The sequence below is a fragment of the Mesocricetus auratus genome, unplaced genomic scaffold (assembly GCF_017639785.1).
Source record: "Mesocricetus auratus isolate SY011 unplaced genomic scaffold, BCM_Maur_2.0 Super-Scaffold_100047, whole genome shotgun sequence".
NCBI classification, from domain to species: domain Eukaryota; kingdom Metazoa; phylum Chordata; class Mammalia; order Rodentia; family Cricetidae; genus Mesocricetus; species Mesocricetus auratus.
Window position 1 is genome coordinate 6383422 of NW_024429224.1, and position 23902 is coordinate 6407323.

At 51.4% G+C, this 23902-nt stretch overlaps 1 protein-coding gene and 1 long non-coding RNA gene across 3 annotated transcripts in view; one reads left to right on the forward strand and one right to left on the reverse strand.

Moving 5' to 3' along the window:
- Positions 1–23902, forward strand: part of Mvb12b (multivesicular body subunit 12B) — a 162115-nt gene that overhangs the window by 120921 nt on the left and 17292 nt on the right. Inside the window, exons 8-10 of one of the 2 annotated variants that reach the window (XM_040735703.1) lie at positions 18176–18231; positions 21102–21161; positions 21454–21891. In XM_040735703.1, coding sequence (XP_040591637.1) covers positions 18176–18231; positions 21102–21161; positions 21454–21534 — 197 coding nt within the window. In that variant the 3' untranslated portion in view covers positions 21535–21891. Of the gene's footprint in view, positions 1–18175; positions 18232–21101; positions 21162–21453; positions 21892–23902 lie in introns of those variants that run through there. The other variant, XM_040735702.1, reaches the window with a different exon arrangement.
- On the reverse strand, positions 1133–5301 carry LOC121136076. Its single transcript, XR_005873202.1, has 2 exons — positions 4448–5301; positions 1133–2007 (listed from the first exon to the last, which is right to left on the reverse strand). It is a non-coding gene; the product is annotated as an uncharacterized LOC121136076 (long non-coding RNA).

Genomic DNA, 23902 nt, shown 5'->3' on the forward strand with positions numbered 1-23902 from the left:
AGTCTACATTTTCCTTCTGTTGTCCAAGCCTCCACTGGTTACTTCTGTGCTCTTTACTGAGTGCAGTCTGAAGATGGGAGTAAACATCATCCAGGTAACGATGGAACCATGCCTTCAAGCACACCTCACGGAACCCTCTTGACAGTCAACAGCAGAGTACAGGAAGCACGGAGACAGCCGGTTAGTAAGTCAGCTGCCATCTCTGCTGCCGTCCTTTTGGGGGTCTAAGCTCTGGAGACTCCTGCGACAATAGGAAGAAGGCCCTTTTGCCCGCAGGTCCCTGCACTGGACATGCAAGCAAGTGATGAGGCTCTCTACTCCTGGCCAAGCCAAAGCAGAAATAGGAAGCTTGAGAGACAGACCTGGTGTCCCCCTCCATCGAGAAGGCTAGGAATAGCACCCGGCTTCCCATTCCCCGCCTTGGTCCCTTGCGTGCAGGCCTGCAGCTGTCAGAGAAGTTCAGCAATTCCACCAGCCAGCGCTGGCTCTTTGGGAATCACGTCATGTCTACTGGCTTTGGGTGCACTGTGGGAAGTCATTGTAAAGGCTCCCAAGCTAAAACAAGGAAGGAGGATTTTCCAGAAGAGGAGAAAAACGAGGAGCTGAACGGAACAGGACATCTCCCTTAAGCAGACATTGCTGCGAGCTGTGTAGACATGTGGTTTTATCGTCAACCTAGCATGGGCATCTGAAGACCAGAAAGCAGCTAAGAACATCTTTTCTCCTAACCCAGCATTTTTAAGCTCCTAATATTATTTCACATTTAAAGGTGACAGCAATATCTTTAACGTTCTTCTATTGGATTAATAACATTTAATGTTCAAAGCAATAAAGTGGAATGCTTTTATATCACTCATGGAAAACCCAAGTTTAAGGAAAAAGAGACCACACACACACAAATGTCAAGAGCCATAAACTCCAAAATAGGGCGCCTGGGCTTGTGGACAGCCGGGTGGGTAAGTGGGTGTCCTGGCTGTGGCGTGAGGAGGGGGGTCCCCACTCATGGCAGTGAGCATGCCGAGCCCTTGCCCACTCTCCCAACACCCGTCTCCACCCAGCAGCAGAATATGACAATGTTAGCATTTTTCATCCCCCTGACGTTCCCCATTAATAAAGCAATGATCCAAAAGGGGCTTTGCTGAGTCGGTTCTTTATGTGCCCATCACTCACAACGAGATAATTTCACACAGGATCGTTTTAAAATTAAATGACGATAAAAACGCTCTGCTGTTCTGTGTTCACCAGTTCATGGAAGTCTATCAAGTCATTAATGTGTCATGACAAACTGCTCGATGGATACAAGAGTAATTAATTATTTGAATAAATAACAAGTTGAACTTCGGGCTTTGAACCACAGTGACATCAAGCAGCCCGTTAAGGGTGCCTCGGGAGCCTCTTCAGGGCACCGGTGTGAAGAGTTAAAATGTGGGCCAGGGGGTTGGAAGTGAAGAAAACGGATTTCATAAACACAGGGTAAGATTTTATGGGGAGAAAGGCACGGTGACACGTCCCCTTGCCCACCTGCAGTTCAGTGTCAAAAGTTCCTTGGCAGCGGCCGTTTCAAGATACCACTTGATCAGCGATGACTTCAGAGAACAATTAGACAGATTTTCATAATCACCATTAATCTCTGCATATTTTCAGGATAATTACAGCAATTATTATTTAGATTTCTCTTTATATGCCCATTGTAGAAAGGAACAAGTGCTTATTATCCTGGAGACTTCAAAGAACCTTGGGTGAAAATTCTTTGTCATCTCTGTGCTCATTATTTCAACTCGTGTTGCCTGTGAAAGTTCATCAGTTCTAGAAATTAGAGTAATTCCACAGGCGCTGTTATCAAACCTCAAGGCTGAGGTTCAGCTGCTGGAGTGACTGGCTGAATTGTTTGCCAGGGCTGGGGGAGGTGTCGGGAGAGACGGTCATGAGTTGCTGCCAGGTGACAGGGAATGTCACAGGTGCAGTCAGAAACAGGAGGTGGCCTCACACCCATTTTCTCTGGAAGATCTACAAAGTGAACCAGCCGTCAGTATTTAAAGTGTGCGTGGGGGGGGGGTTGGTGTGTGCATGTGTGTGGTTGGTGTGTGCATGTGTGTGGTTGGTGTGTGCATGTGTGTGGTTGGTGTGTGCATGTGTGTGGTTGGTGTGTGCATGTGTGTGGTTGGTGTGTGCATGTGTGTGGTTGGTGTGTGCATATGTGTGGTTGGTGTGTGCATGTGTGTGGTTGGTGTGTGTGTGGTTGGTGTGCGTGTGGTTGGTGTGTGTGCATGTGTGTGCCTGTGTGTGGTTGGTGTGTGTGCATGTGTGTATGTGTGTGTGGTTGGTATGTGTGTATATGTGTGTGCGTGTATGTGTGTGTGGTTGGGGGTGTGTGTGTGCGTGCGTGTGTGTGCATGTGTGTGTGGTTGGTGTGTGTATATGTGTGTGTGTGGTTGGTATGTGTGTGTGTGATTGGTGTGTGTGTGTGTGTGGTTGGGGTGTGTGTGTGTGTGGTTGGGGTGTGTGTGTGTGTGTGTGTGTGTGGTGCCCACATGCCCTCTAATGGTTAATGTTAACCCTCAGTGGCTCACGCCTTTGTACTTCACAGACAGTGACTTGGTAGACAGCAGCACATGTTTGCAGATCGCAGTGGGTGTCACTTCAGTCACTGGCTCAGTCTTAAGCTGCTCTTTCATCCCCTGTCACTGAAACCTAGAGAGCTTACCTGCTGAAAGGCCCCGTGGGGAGGGTGCTGTGGCTCACTGTGCCGTTTTCATCAGGACACGTGCCTCTGTGTGGGTGAGGTGCCCCTTCCCTAGCACAGCCTCCTGGCCATGGTTGATGTTCAGGTCTTCATCCTTCCACACCCTCAACATGCCAGTGGCCAGCAGGGGGCAGCCAGGGTAAACTTGACTCCACCCATCACAGAGAAAGATCTTGGTATTAGGGTGTCACCTTTGGGGTCTGGGTTTGGGTTGGGGGGGATATTTGGTTGTTTGGTTTTTTGTTTTGTTTTGTTGGGGTTCTTTTTATTTTAGTTTGTTGTTTTTTGTTTTGAGGGTTTTTTTTTCTGGTTTTGGTTTTTGGTTTTGTTTTGGTGTGTGTATCTTTGTGTCCGTGTATTTGTGTGTGTGTGTGTGTGTGTGTTGTGTTTGACCTGTGGGTAGTCTCTTCAATTTTACAGTTTTGGGGGGGGGGGGGTTCGAGACAGGGTTTCTCTGTGGCTTGTAGACCTGGCTAGCCTTGAACTCACAGAGATCCGCCTGCCTCTGCCTCCTGAATGCTGGGATTAAAGGCGTGCGCCACCACTGCTCAGCTAGTCTCTTCAATTTTAAATGAAATTTGGGGCACTATATCTTTCTAGCATGTGCTGTTCACAGGCCTGTTCTTATTGCTGAAATACTTGGGAAGATAGGAATCAGTCATGGAATCAAAGTAAAAGCACTGGCTTGGGCTGGGGAGATGGCTCCGTCAGTAAAGTGTTTGTCCTTCAAGCCATGCGGACCTGCGTTCAGTCCCCAGAACCCATGCAAAGGGTAAGAGTCAAATGCAAGTGTATGACCCCAGTGCTGAGGGTGTGTGGGGTGTGCCCAGCCAGCCAATGGGAAACTGTCTCAAAGAGCACACAGGTAGCACCTGAGGACTGACACCAAGACTAACCTCTGGCCTCCGCACACACAGGTGTACACGCACATAGATGTGTGGATAAAGGGATAGGATTGTCCCTTCATCACAGAAACCTTTCTTATGAAACAGAGCTGATTTCTGGACCTATGGCTTCCTCGGTGCCCTTGTGATAACGGACCCACAGCTGGAAGGGCTGGGGTCAGGGTGTGGGACAGATGTGTAGAGTGGAGGCTGTTGAGTCTGGTGAGTGCACAGCAGGAGGTGGCCCAGGCAGGCATTGCTCTGCTGGTTTCAGGGGTGCACAGATAGGCAAAGAGGACACATGGCACGTAATACACAACAGTAGAAAGTGCCGAGCAGGTTGGGGTGTCTGGGTGCTGGGGGTGGGGGCACCCAGAGTGCACAGGACAGTTGGGATCCCAGTGTCAGGGCCTGTGAGCTTCAGGAAAGCTGAAGTCTTCAGGTAAAGGAATGGTACATGAGGCTTGCACTTCAGGTGACCATGAAGGACGTCCCCTGGAGACAGCCCATGGTATGCTACCGCGGCCCTCCTAACGTCTCTCTGTGCCCTGGAGGGTAAGTTCACTCTTCTCAAACATCTGGAAAAGTGTTTCTATCCCATCCTTCATCCCAGTGGAGGCAGTGAACTGAAGCCACCTAGCAGGCCTGACAAACCTGTACCCGCCCCCAGCTATAGGAAGGATACTTCCCCAGATACCCAGGGCTGTGTCCACCTAGAGGGTGCCCAGAGGATCGGAGCCACCCTTCCCCCCTCTGCCCCTTGATTGCAGAAGACTAGAGCAGGACACTGAGTCTCAGACCTACCATTGCTGTCACTTACTGTCTGGTTTTGAGAGGCCTGTGTGTGGGAGCTGAGGTGCTGGCGCCAGCGTGTGTTCCATCTTCGTGGCGTTACGTGCTGTCATGCCGTGCACCAGGCTGTCATGCACCAGGCACTGCTCCAGGAGCTTGGACACATCTGTCATAGAGACATTGGTGGAGCAGGCGTGAGAGGGACATTGAGATGCTTCCTCCCAGCGGCCAGTCCAGAAAGCTCCCCGGCTTCATCCTTGAGTGGAGATGAGCCACAGCCATCACTTCAAATATTTGTGTTACACATTCTCCTGAATCTTTGTATCTCACCTGGAATAACCAACCCATGTACAGAGGCTCAGGGATCAGCATACAGGTGCCAAAGCAGCTGAGAAATCTGTGGGCTCTCTCCTCAGAGATGCAGCGCTCTGTCACCTCCCCTGGGACTTAGGGCCCGAGCTAGCCGGCAGCTGTAATCACTCAGGGCTGTGGGTCAACAGGTAGCTGGACTAGATGGTCATGAAGGGGGCCATTCACACGTATGCGGGAGACAACTTTGTTGCAGTGGGAAGAACAGAGCCAGGACCATTGCCCTTCACTCCACACAACCAGCCCAGCTTGGACACAGCTGGGACCACACTCCTGGGTGTACAAACTGATGTCAAATAGACATTGTAACACCATTAGCCAAAGCAAGTCACATTGCCAAGCCCTGATGGAGGAGAGAAAAAGCAGGTTACACTTCGTGGTGGCACCCATGTCAAAAGTGCTTTGCAGAGGGGTGTGTGCCGGGTTAGGTTCATGTGACAGTTTTGCAGCCTGCTCACTCTCAGAGACACCGCTGGACTCTGACTGCTGTTGGGGGCCACTGGGGAAAAGAAAGGATCCCACTGTTGAAATTATTTGCATCTACTTTAGAGTACTTTCTGTGATGCCTCAGAGATATATACTTTATAATTAAGAAATCTAGTGTTTGAGATAATTCCTATTAAAATTGGATGTCAGCCCTGGGGTAGACATAATAACCATGCATGTGTACTACTGACTTGACAGGAGGTCGGGCTAATTGAAACACCACACCCCTCCTCCGTGGGCGACTAGAGTCGGGGGAGAGCCCTGTCTTGCCCTCTAGTGTCTTGTGCCTGGGGTCTGTGCTGGACCCTGCTCCCTAGCCTGAGCTCGTGTTCAGTTTCCGCTGGCATAAGCGTATGTCTGGCAGGGACAACACCAAAGTTGTTCTATCTTCTTCCTCGGGGTAGATATGGGGGGATCCATGAGCTGTCACAACTCAGCACTGGGGTTGGGTTTTCACTGTGAAGTCACTGTTGTCCCTTCCGTAATGAGCGTGAGGTCTGGGGAGGGAGATGCTCTTGGATACTAAGAATAGCCCGTCCCTTGGCACACTTGACTTATGCTCACTGGACTTGGCATTTGATGAGAGGGAGGGCCTTCCTCTCAGCCTGTGTGTGTGTTTTGAACCAGTGGTTCTCATTTGTTTACCCTTTTTCTTCCTGAGACAGGGTCTAGCTATGTAACTCAGGCAGGTTTTGAATTTTCAGTCTCCTGCCTCAGCCTCCTGAATTTGGTATCACAAGCACACACATCTGTTTCAGTCCTCATCTTCTTAGATGCTCAAATCGCTCTGAGTTAACCAACATCCATGCTTCTATGGTTCTGCAGAGTATATTTAGTTTCTGGCTTTCCTTTCCAGTCTAGAATCAGCCATTTCTATGAGAACCTGCTTCTAATAGAGCAAGGTGTAAGAAGAGAAATCTAGGGCTCTAAGCATGCACACTGCTTCCAAGTGTGCTTGAATCTAGGCCCTCAGCTGAGAAGCATGTGTTTGTGCATGTGTATACCCACACAGTTCTGTATTTATATTTATGCATGAGTACCCAGGCGCTACCTCCAGCTAGACACCGAAACCAGGTTTGTGCTGGCCAACCCCATTCTGGTCCACATCACACAGTGTGTCTGAGCTCCCTGTGCTTTCTGAAAACTCCAGGACCTCTTCTTCAGTTGAAGCACTGGATCCTGGATCCTACAGTAGCATTCCTCTGCTCTGCCCTGGGCTGGCTTCCAGGGTTTTCTTCCAGGTCATCTTCTCTCTTCTCTCTTGGCTCTATTGTCAACGTGCTAGCAACTCCCAGATCTCTCTCTCTCTCTCTCTCTCTCTCTCTCTCTCTCTCTCTCTCTCTCTCTCTCTCTCTCTCTCTCTCTCTCTCTCTCTCCCTCCCTCCCTCCCTCTCTCCACTTATCTCCTCTCCCCCCTCCCTGTCTTCTCTCTTTCTCCCTCTCTCCCTCTCTCCCTCCCTCCCTCTCTATGTTAAGAGAAGCTTTTTCTTCGAGAGAAGCCTTCCCACCAGCTTGGTTCCAGAGCCGCATCAGTCTCAAATAAACACACAGGAGGCTATATTAATTATGAAGCTGTTGGCCTTGCTTGTTTCTTACTGGCTTGCTCTGACTTAAGTAATTACCCCATAATTGTTAATCTAAGTATTTCTCTTACCGGAGAATAGTTCCAGGCTTCCTACCCCATGGCGTTACATGTCGAACTCTCCTGTGTTTTTCCTTCCCAGAATCCTCCTGGACTCCTAGTCCCACCTATCTAGATTCCTATTGGCCAACAGTGCTTTATTAACAAATGTACAGGACTTCCCCCATCACCTCTCCTCTCCCTTCCTCCCTTCCCTTCCCTCCTCTCCCCGTCTTCTCTCTTTCTCCCTCTCCCCCATACCCTCTCTCCCTCTTATCTCTATCTCCTTCTCCCTCTCCCCTCTCAGTACACCAGGCCTAGTACTTTTTTTCTTGTCCTTAGTTAGTCTCTTGCCGGTGGTGTTCCAACCCACAGGAAACAGTTTTCCTCTGCTGGACATCACAAATGCCCCACAGAAAGCATGTGCCAGATGGAAGCCCCGGCTCACCTGCTGCCTGCTGGCTGCCCACCCTCACAGCAATTCCTGGCGTCACACTCCACACCCTGGGTTCCTCCTGTTCATCCAGCCCAGTTCCCAGGCTCTCATTTCTTCCATCGATGCTTGCTTTGGCGTTCCCTCTCCTAACTCCTTTTGCAACAGCCCTTGCCCCAGCGGTCTGCACCAGCCTCTCCACCTGTATTAGTACGGTTTGGGTGATGGAATAAAACACCATGGTTAAAAGCAACCTGGGGAGAAGTTTCACCCTATCCTTCCACATCACAGTCCATCATCAAAATCAGGGTAGGAGCTCAGGGCAGGAACCTGGAGACAGGAACTAAAGCAGAGGCCATGGAGGAATGTTGTTTACTGGCTTGCTCTACATGGCTTGCTTCTATATTCCAACCCGGATTGCAGGCCTAGAGTGGCACCACCCCCAGTGGGCTCAGGCCCTCCCACATAATCCTTAATCCAGAAAATACCCCCACAGACTTGCCTACAGGCAGCCTGATGGAAGCATTGTCCCAGTTGAATCCCTCCTTCCATATACTTCTAACTTGTGTCATGTTGAACAAAAACAAAACAAGCAAACAAACTAGTCAGGACAACTGACCTCTTATCAACTTGGCATCCTGATGCATTACAATTAAACCGTACCCTTTCCTTTTATGTTTATCCCCAACATCGTAATATCAATATCACAAAATAAAAAAGATTACAATTTAACAAAAAAATACCCAGTCTTTAAAAATTCAAACACTTTAAAAACCCAGTGTCTTTAAAACATCCAAAGTCTCTTTCAAAATTCAAAGTATCTCTAAAATATCTAAAGTCTCCTAACTGTGGACTCCTGTAACATCAAAAAAATGGACTACATGTTTCTTATTTAAATAGGAAAAGCCCGGGCACAGTTACAATAATTTCAAAGTAAAACTGAAGTTCAACAGTGTATCTTGAATTCACTCCAGATCCTCTGGCTTCCACGGGTCTTACACAGCTCCATCCCTCATGCTCTGCCAAACATAGCACTCAGCACTTCTCACAGGCTCAAGCAGGCTCCACTCCACAGCTGCAGCTGTCCTTGGTAGTCATCCATGGCACTGGCATCCCCAGAACGCTAGAGTCTTCACTGCAACTGGGCTGTATCTTCACCAGGAGCTTTTCCCGAGGGACTCTTACCCGGCCACATGGTGCCAAGCCTCAACTTCTCCTCATGACTTCCTCAGTCCCGAGGCTTCTATAGCAACTGAGACTGTGTCTTCACCAATAGGCTCTCCTGATGCCAAGCCTCAGTTGCTCTCCATGACCTTTGCATGCCTTCAAAACCAACATCACTTGGAAGACTCTTACAAGGGTCTTACTCTTGCTTCCGTATACTGAGCTCTGCTGCTGGCTTGAGATATAGCCCTGGCCCTCTCTGGGCCATAGCTTCTGTGTTCTGAGAAAACACCCCCCAGATTTTACCTCAATGATGCTGGTCCTTTCTTAATCACAGCTTAATCTTCAGCTCCAGGTGACCAGTATAAATTGTACCAGCAAAGCAAAGGCTTCACTTTAGTGGTTCTAGTCTCTTGTTAATCACAGCCAATTCTTCAGCCCCAGCTGATCAGGCCTACGTAGTCTTGTTTAAAAAATAGCACAGGACAGAGTCTTTACTTCCGTTGGAAACTGCACGAGCGGAGTCTCTGCCATCTGCGCTGCCCTCAGCATTATGTCCTAAATTCCCACAACAGCCCAAAGTTGAAGTGACTTAGCCCTCCCAAACACATTCAGGTTGTCACAACAGTACTCCACAAACCCAGAGTCAGTGTCTGTCTCAGGGTTTCTGTTGGTGTGATAAAACCCCATGGCCAAAGCAACTTGGTGAGAAAAGGGTTTGTTTCATCTTATAGTTCCTTATCACAGTCTATCAAAGGAAGTCAGGCGGGAACCTGGAGGCTGGAGCTGATGCAGAGGCCATGGAGGGAGCTGCTTCCTGGCTTGCTCCTCGTGGCTTACCCAGCCTGCTTCCTTACATCAACCAGGACAGTGTGCCCAGAGATGGCCCCACCCACAGTGATCTGGGCCCTCCCTTGTCAATCATTAATTAAGAAATGCTCCATAGGAATGGGAAAAACGTGATCAAAATCTATTATTTTTTCAATTAAAACAAATGTTCATAGATTTGCCTACAGGCTCTGATGGAGGAATTGTCACAATGGAGTCTCTTCTTCCCACATGATTCTAACTTGTGTCAAGTTGACAAAAAAAGAGCTAGCCACATGGTTCTTCTGGTCTGGTCACCCTAGCTAGACTGGAGTTGGGAGTGGCCCCATGGGCAAGGGTCACATCCTGAAGTCGACTCTCCCTAGTCCTCCCAGCCCACAAGCCTTTGTATAATTCATCTGGCAACCATTTGGGATGACAGTTAAGGCACTGGCCATGACTGCACCCTTCTCCTATGCAATTGTTAAAATGTCCAAGTTGAGCCTCACCTTCTGATGGAAAATTTCACAGCTAAGTGAAAAAGTGCAGAGAAGTTACACTGTGATGCTCGATTTGTTAACACACACACACACACACACACACACACACTAAGTATATTTTCTTTATACATGCAGGCATACATAAAGGTACAGAAAACAGCTAGGGGCCCAAGTCCCATGCAGACCCCTGGCCTGGGGTTCAGGGTGTTTTAACTTAGCTGGCCTTTGAGGATGAATTCCTTGGAAAACAGATTCATATATTGACACATTCAAACAATACAATTTAGCCTAGTGGCGGTGGTGCACGCCTTTAATCCCAGCACTTGGGAGGCAGAGGCAGGCGGGTCTCTGTAAGTCTGAGGCCAGCCTGGTCTACAGAGCGAGTTTCAGGACAGCTAGAGCAACACAGAGAAACCCTGTCTCAGAGAAAATAAAAAGAAAAGAGAAATTTCGATTTAAAAGTGTTTGTGTTGGTGTTAAGGTAACACGAGCCGTCGATGGGAAGGTGCACCTCACTTCCTGAGATGTCTGCCAGAGGCCACCAAGCTGGCCTCCAGCGACAGTGAGGTGTCTGGATGGGAGTGGCCCTCCTTCAATACTCCCCTCCCAGAGGACTCAGTCCTTCTTCAAGAACAGATCTTCCTCGAGTCCAGATTCGGCCTTACTTGCTGCAAGCCACACCCCCACACTTCATCTTCTGCTGGCAAGCAGGCTTCGGAGTGTCTTCCTGACCCCGGAGCCCCTTGACCACAGAGGCCCCCTGTCAATCCTGTGGGTGTGATCCTGAGACAACTGTCTTCACCCTAAGCCAGGTGCAAGGGGTCTTGGAGCAAAGCCATTGCAGAGTTAAGTTAAAAGGCTTTCCTCAGAGGAGAGCAGCTGTTCTAGCTGGATTTCTAGTCCCTCCTCGATGTAGGACATGTCCCCCTGCCCTTCCTGCCCTCAAAGCTCTGCAAGAACCTCCATCACCTGATCAAGTGTCTGCATTAGAGGGCTGCTCTGAGCAGTGGCTGAGGCCTCCTTCCTCTCCTGGTAGTAGGGATGTGGAGAGGGATCCGTGTCAGACTTTTGTGTAGAGATGGGGTCTGGAGATGATTGTGTGAGAGAAATCCAGATTGTCTGTGCCCGACAGAACCCGGGGAATGTCCGTTAGTGGACACACCGGTGGTTTATTAGCCTCCAGCTTGTTTATAGAAGTTTTGCGTTTTGATTTTGCCTGTGGTGTTGGGGGTGGCACCTAGGGCCTCCATCACTGAACTGTGCTCCTGGTCCTTTAGGACTCTTTTCCAGGGGGCATCAGACAGCTGGACTTACCATGGGGTGTGAGTGTCCTTGGTTTTCTTGAAGAAAAGAATTCAGTCAAGACACACAAATTTTAAGCAGAAGTTCATTTAGCAAAGCAAAACCAACAGTCAAAGAGAGATGGCATGGGCTGCGCCCCACCCAGGTGAGGTACAGCCTAGTGCATTCTGGAATGTGGATTTTAAAGTTCTAAGAGTGTTTTTTCAGACTTTTGTTCTGCTTTGTTTTGGTTTTTCAAGACAGTTTCTCTGTAGCTTTGGAGCCTGCCTTGGCTCATTCTGTAGTCCAGGCTGGCCTCAAACTCATAGAGATCTACCTGCTTCTGCCTCCCAAGTACTGGGATTAAAGGCGTGTGCCACCACTGCCCAGTTAGCTTCAGGAATATTTATGAGGTGATATATTCATGAGATGAGGTGACCTTTTATTCCCTCTCAACTCATGAAGGGCCAGATTACCCTTTTATAGTATTTCTTCCCATGATCCTCTAGAAAAAGCCTGTGGGACTAGATTTGAAGTCAAAACCACAATGCAAATGGTATTTTAATAGTACTAGGTCTCCTGAGGATACGAACCCTTCATTAGTTCACATGGAGGGTGTAGTGCGAGCCCAGTCGCAGCTACAGGGCTATTTAACCACAACAGCACTCTGGCCACCGGGAGACCGCCTCCTGTCTCACTCCTTACCTGTGTGGTACCAGACTGCACCAGGACCTCGTTTCATTTCTGGATCAAGCTTCACCTGTAACTGCAGGAAGAGCAGAAGCCAGGGAGGGCACTGTTGGGTACCCTGTGTGTCACACCACAGTACAGTGCAGACATTGCCTCCATGCCTCTGGGAGCCTTTGACTGGGACTCATAGGTAAGATGGTTTAATATGGATGCCCAGAGTTTGTGAAGGGCCTTTTCCTGTGTGACAATGATATCATCCCTAACCAACCAAGAAACTTGCTTGTACATGGGCTTTGTGTTTTTATCTCATTGCAACAGAGTGGCCCAGATATTATCATCTTCTTTTACAGGTGAAAGAAAGGCTCAGATAGGGTGATCCTTGTCCTAGCCACAGCAGTTGTGGGGTAGGAAGTTGCGCTCTGCACTCATTCCCCAAAGAAACAGTCTGTGCTCTGTATATGAGAACCATGCATCAGGTGGCTGTCATAGGACTGCTATGCTCAGCTCACCCGTGTTTGCTGTCTCACCCCACACACACCAGCACTGCCCATGAGGGCAGAATTACCCCAGGGCAAACTTACCCGGACTCAGCTTGTCACTTACCCAAAACCACATGGCTAACAAGCGGGCACCACTACACTTGGGACAGACACTGGTGCCCACACTTCTTCTTCCTCTTGACTGTGGGGCTTGGGAGTCTCCGACTGTGGCTGATAAATTGCTCCTTTTGGCTTATGAATAACATGGCAAAACAAATTACTTTGGGGACCTAGAAGGAAGTTGTTGGCCTTGTGTAAACTCAATTGGAATGTCATGGAGCAGACAGCTCCGGAGGCGTCTACAAATATCTTCCAAAGATATCTCCAAAGTGAGTCACCCAGAAAGCAGGATGCCCCCGTGTTTTGGTTTGCAAATGAATCTTGAGAAATGGCCTTGAGATCTTGAGTTGCTGGCACTTTTCCCACCCCAAATTGCAAAGGACTTTGGAGCAGAAGAGGAAGTGGCGGGGAGCTTTTTAGTTACTGCTCAGAGCCTCCAGCAGGTAGGTTTGGGAGATTAAATGCCTCCTGCTGCCCCCCCCAAAAAAACAACTGTAAGCCAGTTTGCCTCCTGAAGGACATCCAGGTACCATACCTGGGCTCACCTAAACCTGTGCGGTGACTGTAAGCAGGTAACAGCAGAGGTGCTGGGAATAGGATCTTGTTTAAAAGTTACATTTCTAACAAGTCTGTTTTATGACTCTTTATCAAGCATGTTGAGATGAAATATGAGTGTCCTTGTCCTTTCTGCTTGTGGGGATGTCAAGGAGGGATGGAGTTGACTGCTCTGAGCAACTTTGGGTGAAGGTGGAGGGCACAGGGTCTGCAACCTTAGGCGGGTCAGTGAGTGGTTTGCGGGAATCTGAAGGAGCCCCAGGCATGTGTCAAGATGGGGATCAAAGGCGAGCTCTGGGGGTTGCTGTGAAAAGTAAAATGGCAGTTTCCACACAAAGGGAGGAGGCAGGAGCTATGGGGGGGGGCACTTGCCAGGCAGACTTCCTACAGGTTCATAGAGCAGTCTGTGGGAGCAGAAATCCAACTGGATGCCCAACCAAATGCAGCATGCAAACTGGGCTGCCTCCCTGAGAGCAGCAAAGACAGCGCCAGCTGAAGAAGAGGAAACAAAGTAGAGCCTCCCCAGCAGCTTCGCCGCCTCTTTCCCCAGGGTGGGGTGCAGCAGATTACAGCTTTATTTGTTTAAACCTTGGGATCTGTAAGCATTCACAGTCCCCTTGACTTGTGCTGCCTGGTTGTAAAAAGAACAGTTGAACGAGCTCATTGTTTGGGGGCTTCTTCCTTTAATGTATTTTACAAACACTCTCGGTGACAGGCCTGACATGCAGATTTCTATGTACTCGCTCTCCAGTCTGGGATTACAGCATTAATAACACAGTTCCGTGCTTCGTGCCATTTTTAAGCATGATCGTTATGATAAAGGGCATATACTTAATTACAGGCCTGCTTAATTACAGCTCTGCTGAAGCTCGTTTGTTTAGGAGAATGCTAATTGCGCCACGGAGCCCGCGGCACACCCTCACTCTCCCTCACTGTCATCTGCTCCTTGTTGCTCCAGTCGGTTGATCGCGGATCAGCATTTGTTGAAACTGCCACCAATGGTTTGTTGTTGTTTCGTTTTTTAAGTAGAAAGAAGAAAGCAGTGGCCTGACGCTGAAGGGACCCAGGAGTCAGATATTGGGTGGCCAGGGTGCTCTCCTCACAGCAGGCCCTGACTGCTGTCAAATGTGTCTGCTCCTGAGCCACTGTAGCGTGAGACCCATTTTACAGACAGGCTCAAAGGTGTGGTGGCCCCAGCATGGGCACAGCCACCAGCCCATCCTTCCCCCACAGGCCAGGATGTGAGTCTGAGCCCTGGCTCTGTCACACACAGCCCTGCACTTCTGGGTGCCTGACTTTCCTGAAGAGGCTGCACCTTGTACGAGGGGAGGAGCAGGATCCTTCCTCCCTTCTCTTTCGTGGAAGAGACTGGAAGGACCACGGACTTTCATCTTTCTTCCCTCATTACCATCCAGGCTTGGAGGAACTTTTTATTAATGTCACCCTGGGAACGCTATCTGGAGAAAGGACCAGCACCTGGTGTCATTCCTGATTCTGCAACACCGTTTGGTGGGATCAGGGAGAGGCCCTGCCCTAACTCTTGCTGGTTGGCAGGGCACAGTAACCCCATGAACCACACCCCTTCAGAGAAGTGTGGTCCTGAGTAGGCTCAGTGAGAGGCTGGCATCCAGGGCGGCAATCCGTGCCTTCACTCTAGAACAGTCCCTGGCTGGAGAAGGAGGGGAACAGAGCTCCCTGTGAGAGGGGGCACAGAGATGATTTATGAGCAGTCTTGGGGATCACATGAAAAATGTGTGCCATCGTTTTTTAAGGATTATGTTTGTCAACATATTTTCAAATATGGAAGGCCTTCTGGATGCTGGAATGGATGCTGTTGAATCAGAAGGGGCCTTCCCTCCTACAGCTAAACTGCAGCACACAGGCCCTGCCCAGGCCCCAGCCAGTATCAGTGAATCTGCCTGTTTGCTTTGTGCAATGCAGAGGAAAATGGAGTCCTGATCTGTGATTGGTCCAGCCAGCCCTTCTCCCTGTGTCCCTGGCTTTCTGGCAGATGGGAGCTTATGCCCACCTTACCCAGACATGAGCCCTGCCCTGCCTGCTCCCCATGTGTCAGATGCAGTGCTGGGTTGCTGGGCAGAGTCTCACCTTCCTGGGGCAGCAGGCCTGAGTCCGCCTCTCCGTTTCCATCTGGAGTTAGCGTAGGGTCCCACAATGTCCTCCCTCTCTTGAAGGCTCTCAGAATGATCATTCGAGAATATAACACGAGCTCAGAACAGACCAGTGGCACTCGAGTCCTGTGGCCATGCCGCACCGTGGCCTTGCCATGTTCAGTAATCAAACCACATTGATGTGCGCACAACCATCATCTGAGCCCTGTCCCCTTTTGTCACCGTGCATGTCTTCCATGCATCCTGTGCAGCTGGACTGAAACTCTGGTGCTACATTGACCCTGGTAAATCCCATGCTCTGATGTAGCCCAAGTGTCAGTATTCTGCGCCCTCCGTCAGATTTCCCTGTCAGCCAGCTAACAGGCATCCTTCCAGGTCCCTACCAGCCACATTTCACTTAAACATCCCATGTTCTTCTTAGATAACAGGGATGCCCTGGTCCCGTCAGAGCAGCTGGGTCGTTACCCTCTTCCCACCTTTCTGTGACTCTGGGGCTCAAACTCAGATTTGCTGTCAGATTTGTTCAGTAAGCACCTTTGCTCACATCTCAGCAGCTCCTACTGCGTGTGAGAATGCTGGTCTCCGTGCCTGTCTGTGCACCACACGCAGTGCTCACAGAGGCCGGAAGACGGTGTCGGGTCCCCTGGAACTGGAGTTACAGTGCTTGTGAGCTGCCATGTGGGTGCTAGGAATGGAGCCCAGTGTCCTCTGCAAGATTTTAACCCCTGGGCATCTCTCCAGTGCTTGTCCCAAACACACACACACTAGATTCTTTAAGTGCAATTTGGTCAGTAAGTGTGCCTGGAGGTCACATGGCTTCAGTGTGGCCTGGGGGTTGGCACCTCCTCTTAGGCTCTGCCCTCTGGTTATCCGGTGAACCAAGATCTGTTCTCTAAATAAGAGGAATGTCTGACTGCCCAGTCCCCTGTTGTGAGACCCCTTTACCACATCTAACCTCAGTCACTTTACCAAATGGCTTCTTGAAGTCGGGCCTGGGCACGAGGGGCTTCCCTCTCGGCTGCCAGTGCAAGCAGGAGTGCATCTGCCACTACCATCCTGGCGGCCACCACCATCCCGTAGCCTGAAGTTCCTCACAGTGTGGAACCCCTGCCCTCTGTCGTCTAGGCCCAGAGCCCCCACGGGGTTCCAGGTGAGGGCTTCACTGTAGAAGCGGGTAAGAGGAGCTGCGTGCGGTAGTCCTGCACAGAGGTGGGAGCAGCGCTGCGCGCACTGTGCCCATGTGTGGTGAAATGCGATCGATAGTTGAGTCCAAGCATCATAGTCAGGGCTTCCGAGGTACCGCTTCCTGCCTGTGTGACCTTGGTAGGCTCCGCCTCTGGAGCCTCGGTTTCATCATCTCAAAACGATCAGAAGAAATGTCAGGGCCTGGTCCCAGCAAGCCTTCGAGGTCAGAGCACACAAGAGCCATGTGGGGCTTACAGCTCACGTTGGGTGGTCAGTGGCAGAAGCCAGTGTGGCCTTTCTGGGTGTTGACGGGGCTCGACTCCACCCCTCCCTGACAGGCGCGTGGCTTTCCAAGGGTCCTTCGTTCAGGACGCTGTCTGCTGTGATAGGTCTCCACGTGGTTCTAGGGCATTTGCACGCCAGTATATGACATCATCCGGCTTTGTCCCTCCTTCCTGTGCTGGTGCGGCGTCATGCCAACACTCAGCCCCGTGTCTTCTAGGCTGTAGGCCCAGCTGCAGCGGGAGACGGCCCCTGCTACAGCTGTCTGTCGAACCTGGAAGGCACACCCAGGAGGCGCTCCTGCAGAGGGGGCTCCCCTCCCTGCGGCATTACAGACACAGCTTAACACACTCGGTGGGGCACATCTTTCAGAAGCCAGACTGGACTCGGTTCCACCTCTCCTGAGCTCTCCTTTCCACTCCTGCTTCTCTCTGCCCCCACCCCGAAAGCTGGTCCCAGCGTTCAGATACCAAGGAACCCTTCATTTTAGGAAATGGGGGTGGGGTGGGGCACACAATGTCCATTCTAAAGCCACAGTCTGCCACAAGCCACCCTCGCTGCAGGCTGCAGGTCCCTACACAAGGGCCAGATGTGTAGGCTGGATCTCACCTCAGCTGCATGCTGACTTCTGAGACGCCATCTCAGCCAGCAGCCCAATCGCTGGCTCATGGGCCACACTGTGACCCTGCATCCTGACTTCTGAGACGCCATCTCAGCCAGCAGCCCAATCGTTGGTGCATGGGCCACACTGTGACCCTGCATCACAATCTCCTCCTCTAAGGCAAGACTGCCACCATTTGCCAGTGGAGATCTAGACACAGGTAGATTGCAGGGAATGGGGTACAGAAAGGAGCTGACTTTCTGGGTCCCTGCATTCCCCGTTCACAGGCTGCTCATCCCACCCTTCCCCTGTCCCGCTGTAATTAAGCACACAGGGCAAGTCTTGACTCAGCCCTGAAGCCGTGACAAGCAACCAGTAACCATGAGCCTATGCTCCCCCTTCTGCACACACACTGAGCCCGCTCTGCCAGACCCTGGGCAAGTTGCCTGCACACTTCACTGCACACCCAAGGCACACCTTGCAGCCATTAGCTAAGCTTCATTTACAGGCTTTTAGATGCCTACCCCAAGTCCAGGCCAGAACTTGAGAGTAGTCATCCTTACCACCAGACTACTCATCTTTCCAGGGAGACCCTGATGGGCACCCAGAACTGCCCAAGAGAGGTGATGGCTCAGCCTAGAGAATGTACAATGGACACACTTCTTCCAGCTTCCTCCCAGAATGCACCTCTGTCCCCTCCTACCCATTCATCACTTCCTTCCTGCTGTCAGGCCCTTAGTGGCTCCCACCACTTACGACATAGGCTAGATTCCTGAGTGGGGGTGGGAGGGGGCTTCCATACCCGCCCTGTGCTACTCCCCCCATCAGCCACCCCTGCCTGACTATTCCCAGAGGATCCACAAGAGGCATCTGCATCCCTGAGCAGGGTGTGGTCCCTGGGATGATGGCACCCTGCCCCACTCTGTAGCTCACTTGAACTGGGCAGTACCTGCCCCCAGCCAGGGACTGACTGGGCCTCTCTGTACTAACATCTTAGGTTCCTGGGCAGCAATGGTGTCTTAATAATGCCTTCCTCTCCTTTCCTCTCTTGCAGCAATGGATGGCGTGCCTTTTATGATTTCAGAGAAGTTTTCCTGCATCCCAGAGAGTGTAAGTGTTATGCATGACCCCTCCACCTCTCCAGTCCCTCAGCGTCTGTGCATATGAGCTGCTCTTAGCACCCTGGACCCCCCTGAGCCCGGGGAAGCGTTTCTGCCTGATGAGTCTCTTACTCTGGATGCTGAACCCTAAAACCAGAAGGCGAAACTTCCGAGAGCTGGGATGAGCTCTGCTCATCTCTGGGCCCTTCAGCTGGGGCCTGTACCTGGCAAATGCTTGAGAAGGGGAAGAAAATAGCAGGTAGGGGCCAAGATTCTAGAGACGCTAAGCAGATGTGTGCGTCGGGCTGTGCTTTTGCATTTGAGCCTCGTCTCAGTGTTTCCCAAGTTGAGCCTCGTCAGTCTGGCTGTTTGTTTGTTTGTTTGTTTGTTTGTTTGTTTGTGGCTCTCACTCTGCAGCCCTGGCTGGCCTGAAACCAGCTCTGCACACCAAGCTGACCTCAAACTCACAGAGATCCACTGCTTCTGCCTCCTAAGTGCTGGGATTAAGACATAGGCCACCACAACCATCGTTAATGATTTTTTTTGAGACATATAGCGATGGCTGGCCTGGAGCTCACTGACATGGATCAGGCTGTCGTCAAATTCAGGCCGCCTGCCTCCTCTTTGGTGGTGCTGCTCTAGCACACGTGGCCTCGGCTCTTTTTCTCACGGTGATGGGGTTGGCCCCGGCTCCCCACTGTCACTGCAGCCCTGTGTGTGCTCTGTGTGGCACAGAGCGTCAAGTGCTTCTGGCGGTCTGTGGTCTCTGCTCAGGTTGAGCCCTGAGCCCTCGTAATAACAGAGGTACTAGGTGAGCCAGCCAAGAACTAAGGTCGGTTTCCTGGCCATGCAAGTTCCCTGCCACAGCCAGAGCCGGGCACTGGGCTCCATGCCCTTCTGAAGACATCGCTCTGGTGGTGCCTGGTCCTCGAGACAGCCTTTACCCTCTCTCCTCTGTGCAAGGCTGGGCCACACTGGGTCAGTAAAGTTGTTTCTGGCTTTTATCCTTCCTATAGAAGATTGCTTTGAGGCATCACTAAACACCAAGGCCCTAGTTTGGCCCAGTAAAAGACCCCTCCAGTGTTTTTCTTGGACCCAGTTTAAAACTACCCGGCTGGCGATCCAACCTGCTCTGTCGTTTCCATTTTTATGAAATATAATAGGCCTCCTCTGAGCCCTTCTGGTAAGCAGCTTAATCGTGAAAAATGCTCCTGACGTGACATGGGGAGCCTGAGGAACTTCCGCAGACTCCACTTGGCTGCGTTGCCATGGAGACACTGGCACCTCTCCCACATGTTCCTGGGAGAGGCAACTCTGCCCTGCTCACCAGCTCCAGTTGGGAAAGTTTAGTGGAATAGTTAGAGCCTAATGATGCAACAGCTGGACCTCTGCTGGCTCCTGGGCCAGGCGGGCAGGCAGCCCCATCCTCACACCATGAAGACTGGCATCTTCAGCATAGCCAAACTGTTTTGTGGCTACTGGTAGAGCAACCCCAGGAGCTCAGGGTCTAATTTGGTGGCCCGATCCCAAGTTTGCCCTCACAATGTGCTGCTGCCAATTCAGCAAGTGCCCAAGGCCACAGATGCAGGCCAAGCCCAGTGTTAAGCCCTTCCAAGCCCTTCTCTGTTTAATCCCCCTGCAGCCAGACCAGAAGGGCCTACCCATGCCACTTTTAACAGGGCTTTAAATGTGGCTTTTAAAGTAAATATGAGAGGGCATCCAGATGCCTCAGCAGGTAAAAGGGCTTGCGGCAAAAGTCTAATCACTGGAGTTCGATCCCAGGAACCCATATAAAAAAGGCAGATACAGCGGCATGTATGTGTAATCTAGCACCCCTAAGACATGGGAGTTGTGAGCCAGCTGGCCTAGAGTAAGTACAAAGGGCAGTAGAAACAGGAGAAACCCTGCCTCGGCGAGGCGGAAAAGAACCAACTCCTGAAAGCTACCCTCTGACCTCCACATGTGTGTGTGCACAGTCACACGTTAAAATATGCTGAATAAATAGAGAATCTTAACCCATTCTGCAGCCAGTTTGGAATCGAGAGCCTTGGACTTGGGAGCCAGCCTCTGGTCACCACCATGCAGGACATCCCTGTAGCCCAGTGCAAGCGCTAGCTCCCCACCTACTGCAGGGCTCAGGGTCCAAGCCAACCAAGTCCTGGGTTCTGTGGGGATCTCAAGCTCTCCCTGCCAGCTAGGCTGCAGGAGGCTAGCCTGCTGCTCCCCGAAAACACAGAATGAGTGTGCCTGGAAAAATTCTGCACTGGTGGCCTCACAGACAGAGAGGCTCACACAGTCCAGCCCAGGAACCTGCGGCTGACTCTCTTAGCCGGTGTATTTGCCAGGAAATGTCCCATTGTCCACAGAATTGCAGAGCCCCCCCCCATTAATGTGCAACAGTACCACGTCACCAACCTTGACCTGGCAAACCATTAGCTGGTGGATAGTTGTTTCCTTCTTCTGTCATCGTCAGAGACCTGGAATCCACCAGATCCTTCCCTAGACCCTGCATTCCGACCTCTGTAACTGCGCCAGACACTTCCAGCCCATACACCACCACAAAAGCATGAGTCTTACTCACTCTCTCCTTTGGTATCAGGAGAGGAGATAAGCTAATTGACCGCAGGCACGCCTTCTGGGAGGCCATGACACCCCACCCCCCAGTACCGCGGATATGGGGTAAAGCAGTCTTGTGGTGCCGAAGGCTCAGCCCGCCATGCTCTTTATGACGAGTTCTCCCTGCACTCGTAATGACCGAGTAACACAGTGTCCATTCCTGTGGGAAGGGGTGGGGATGCTACTACAGCTTGGACGTCACCGCTGTCATAAGAGAGGGGTGTCCCCAGCCATCAAGAAGGGTGACTTGGTCTGTCCTTTCAGATGCAGCCTTTTGATCTCTTGGGAATCACCATCAAGTCCCTGGCAGAGATTGAAAAGGAGGTAGGTACCCTGGGCTTACAACACTGCTCACTCCTCTATGGTCCCTGTCCCTCTGTCAGGGCTCTGTTCCAGAAAAGGTGGGTGCAAGAGCCCTTCTGAGCTAAAAGCCCTCACTTTGAGTCACTTCGAAAGCACCCATCACTTGCCATAGACCATGACAAATGCCTTGTCCCCTGCCTCATCATTTGCCACCAGGACCATCTCCGATTTGACCAAATCTTGATCCAGAGGAGTGTCCTAGGCCCCTCATCCCTCATATTTAGCCATATGGGCCCCCTCCCCAATTTGGCAGGCTGCTTTGATGGCATCTGGGCATCATAAGAAAGACACCAGGATCAGTGTCCAAAGGAAAGTTCCAAGGAGACAGGCCTGAAACAGTGGGGTCCCACAGGAGGCCAGGCCCGCTGGGACTGCCCCTGTTCATGGGCAGCGTCAGCATGCATATCCTCTGTGTACAGAAGACTGCCACGCTCACGTGCTGCCACCAGAGCTCCTCAGAGAGGAACATTTGTCTCACAGATGGAAATGGCAGAACCATTTCAATATCCTTGGTTCCTTGGGGTTTTGTGTATGTACCCAGCCAGCAGAAGCAGGCTGCATTATTGAAAGATGGCTGGAATCAAGGAAAATTGAATCAATGCAGTACAACAAATTCCTAAACCTGTCAAAGCAAAAACAAGATGAAAAACTCCCCTTTGTCTTTGATTCTCAGTAAATCATAAAAACATGATTGTCACCTATAGTTTTGTTTGTTTGCTTGCTGGCAACAGGAGAAATGGCTGGCCACAATGCTAGAAATCTAGATGTGTGTAGGATTTCGCATCTGCCCTTAAAGTGGTCCTGCAATCTGCCTGCTTGTGGATAGCCTTTGCCAGGGACCCAGCATAGGGTGGGTCTCCCCATGGCACGGAGCCTGTGGTACCCAGGGGAGGCTGTGAGAGGGTGGCTGCTCCAGCCGCAGTGGAGACAAGATAGACCAAGTCACACAGAAGTTGGGGCGGCCTGGGAGGCTGCTGTAGGGGAAACGGGAGAGCCTGTCTCAGAGCGTGTCAGCCAGCGTTGTGTGCACAGGCAGCAAACTCTGGTGGCAATGGATACCCAGTGCTGGGGTTTGGTGCTGCAGAAAGGGGCATCCAAATTCCCTCTCTCCTGACCATCCCTGCCCTTGCCAGTGGGCCTTGACAGTAGCATCTTTTTCTTACGAAAAAGATCTCCTATTTGGAGCTATCTTGTTCTCACCCTGAGTGACCAAGTGACCTCTTTCCTCCTTTGTGTGAGGCAAAATTGAGCCTAGTCTTGTCCTGTGGCTGGAGGTTCCTCGAAGGGGGCTCTCCGAGCCGGTGGGGACAGTGGGGGTTTGGGAGACCAGTCCGCCTGGGCTCTGGGTCAGTGAGTAGATAACACCCTGCTGTCAGGCTGTGGATGTGAACCGGATGTGTAGGCTCTCCCTCTGCTCCAAGCCTGGCACCTGGCCGAGCGTGTTCTTGCGGTGCATTTTCTTCACCTCAGCACTGAGCTGGGGGTGGTTCCCCCACGACACAACACTGGGTGTTGGAGACAGCTCTGGAAGGAACTTGTGGCTTGACCCCAATTGTTGTGACTGACTTTTCTGAGCCTGGGTTTCCTTTTCTGTCAGATAGGGTAGTAATGGAAGCGTCAGCCATGCTTACTGGGGCTTTGGCACGGGCCTGAGCCTGCAGCGCTGGCAGCATCGCCATCGCCAGCACCCATCGCCACCGTCCTCCCTTCCCACGGGGCAGGGCAGGGGGCAGTGTCTGCCCCTCCCATTCTGGCCAGCCGTAAGGGAGATGCAGAAGGGGAGCAGCGAGTGGCGGGAAACGGTGAGAAGCATAGCGTGAGGACTCGGATGTCACCTGCACTTGCCATCGTGTGCTCCGTGTCATGGTGTTCAGGGCGTCACCGCCCACACTCTCCTTCAGAGAGTGCCGTCTTCTGCAGCCAATTCACTGAGTCACCTCAGTGAGTCACCTCAGTGAGTCACCTCAGTGAGTCACCTGGGAGCGGCTTGTGCTGCCTCTTCTAACCCTGACCACAGCGTTGCTTCTGTGACAGAGACCTGAGAAGAGCCCTGGGCCATGGCCTGCGTCCATGCTGGGCCTGGAACAAGCAGGGTGCAGGAACCGGTAGGGAACCCCTTAGAACAGGTGTGGTGTTGTGTGGGTCGTCTCTGTCTCGGCCCTGCTGACCTGGCCGCCCATGGGAACTTGTTAAACCACACCCCCAGACAAAACAGAACATCGGGTATTTAAGGCAGGTGACTGCCTGTACTTTTTTGGCATTTATTTATTTCATGGCAGCGGGAGCCTGATGCACAGAATGTGCAGGTCAGAAGATAGCTTGCGTGATCTGTTCTCTGCTTCCATCGCTTGAGTTCCACAGCTAGATAGAACTCGGGTTGGCAGCAAGCCCCTTTCCCCAGTGAGCCATCTCACTGGCCCAGAGAAGCGCCTTTGAGTTTGGAGCACAGGCTAAAGACCTGAACATGCAGGATCCTGCCCCTAGCTGCTCCCCACAGTGGGAACGAGGTGTCTGGGAAGGCACTCCCTCTGTGGGCAGAAATAGTTTCCAGCCACACTCAAGAGGAACCTGGACTGAGGTCGAAGGAACAGCCAGAGTCCCTGGCAGTGACGAAGCTATCAGCAGGTGTGGCCTCATAAGTGTACCCCTGCCCCTTCTCCTGAGGGGACACAGCTTGAAGAAATAGTGTCCATTCCTGAAGG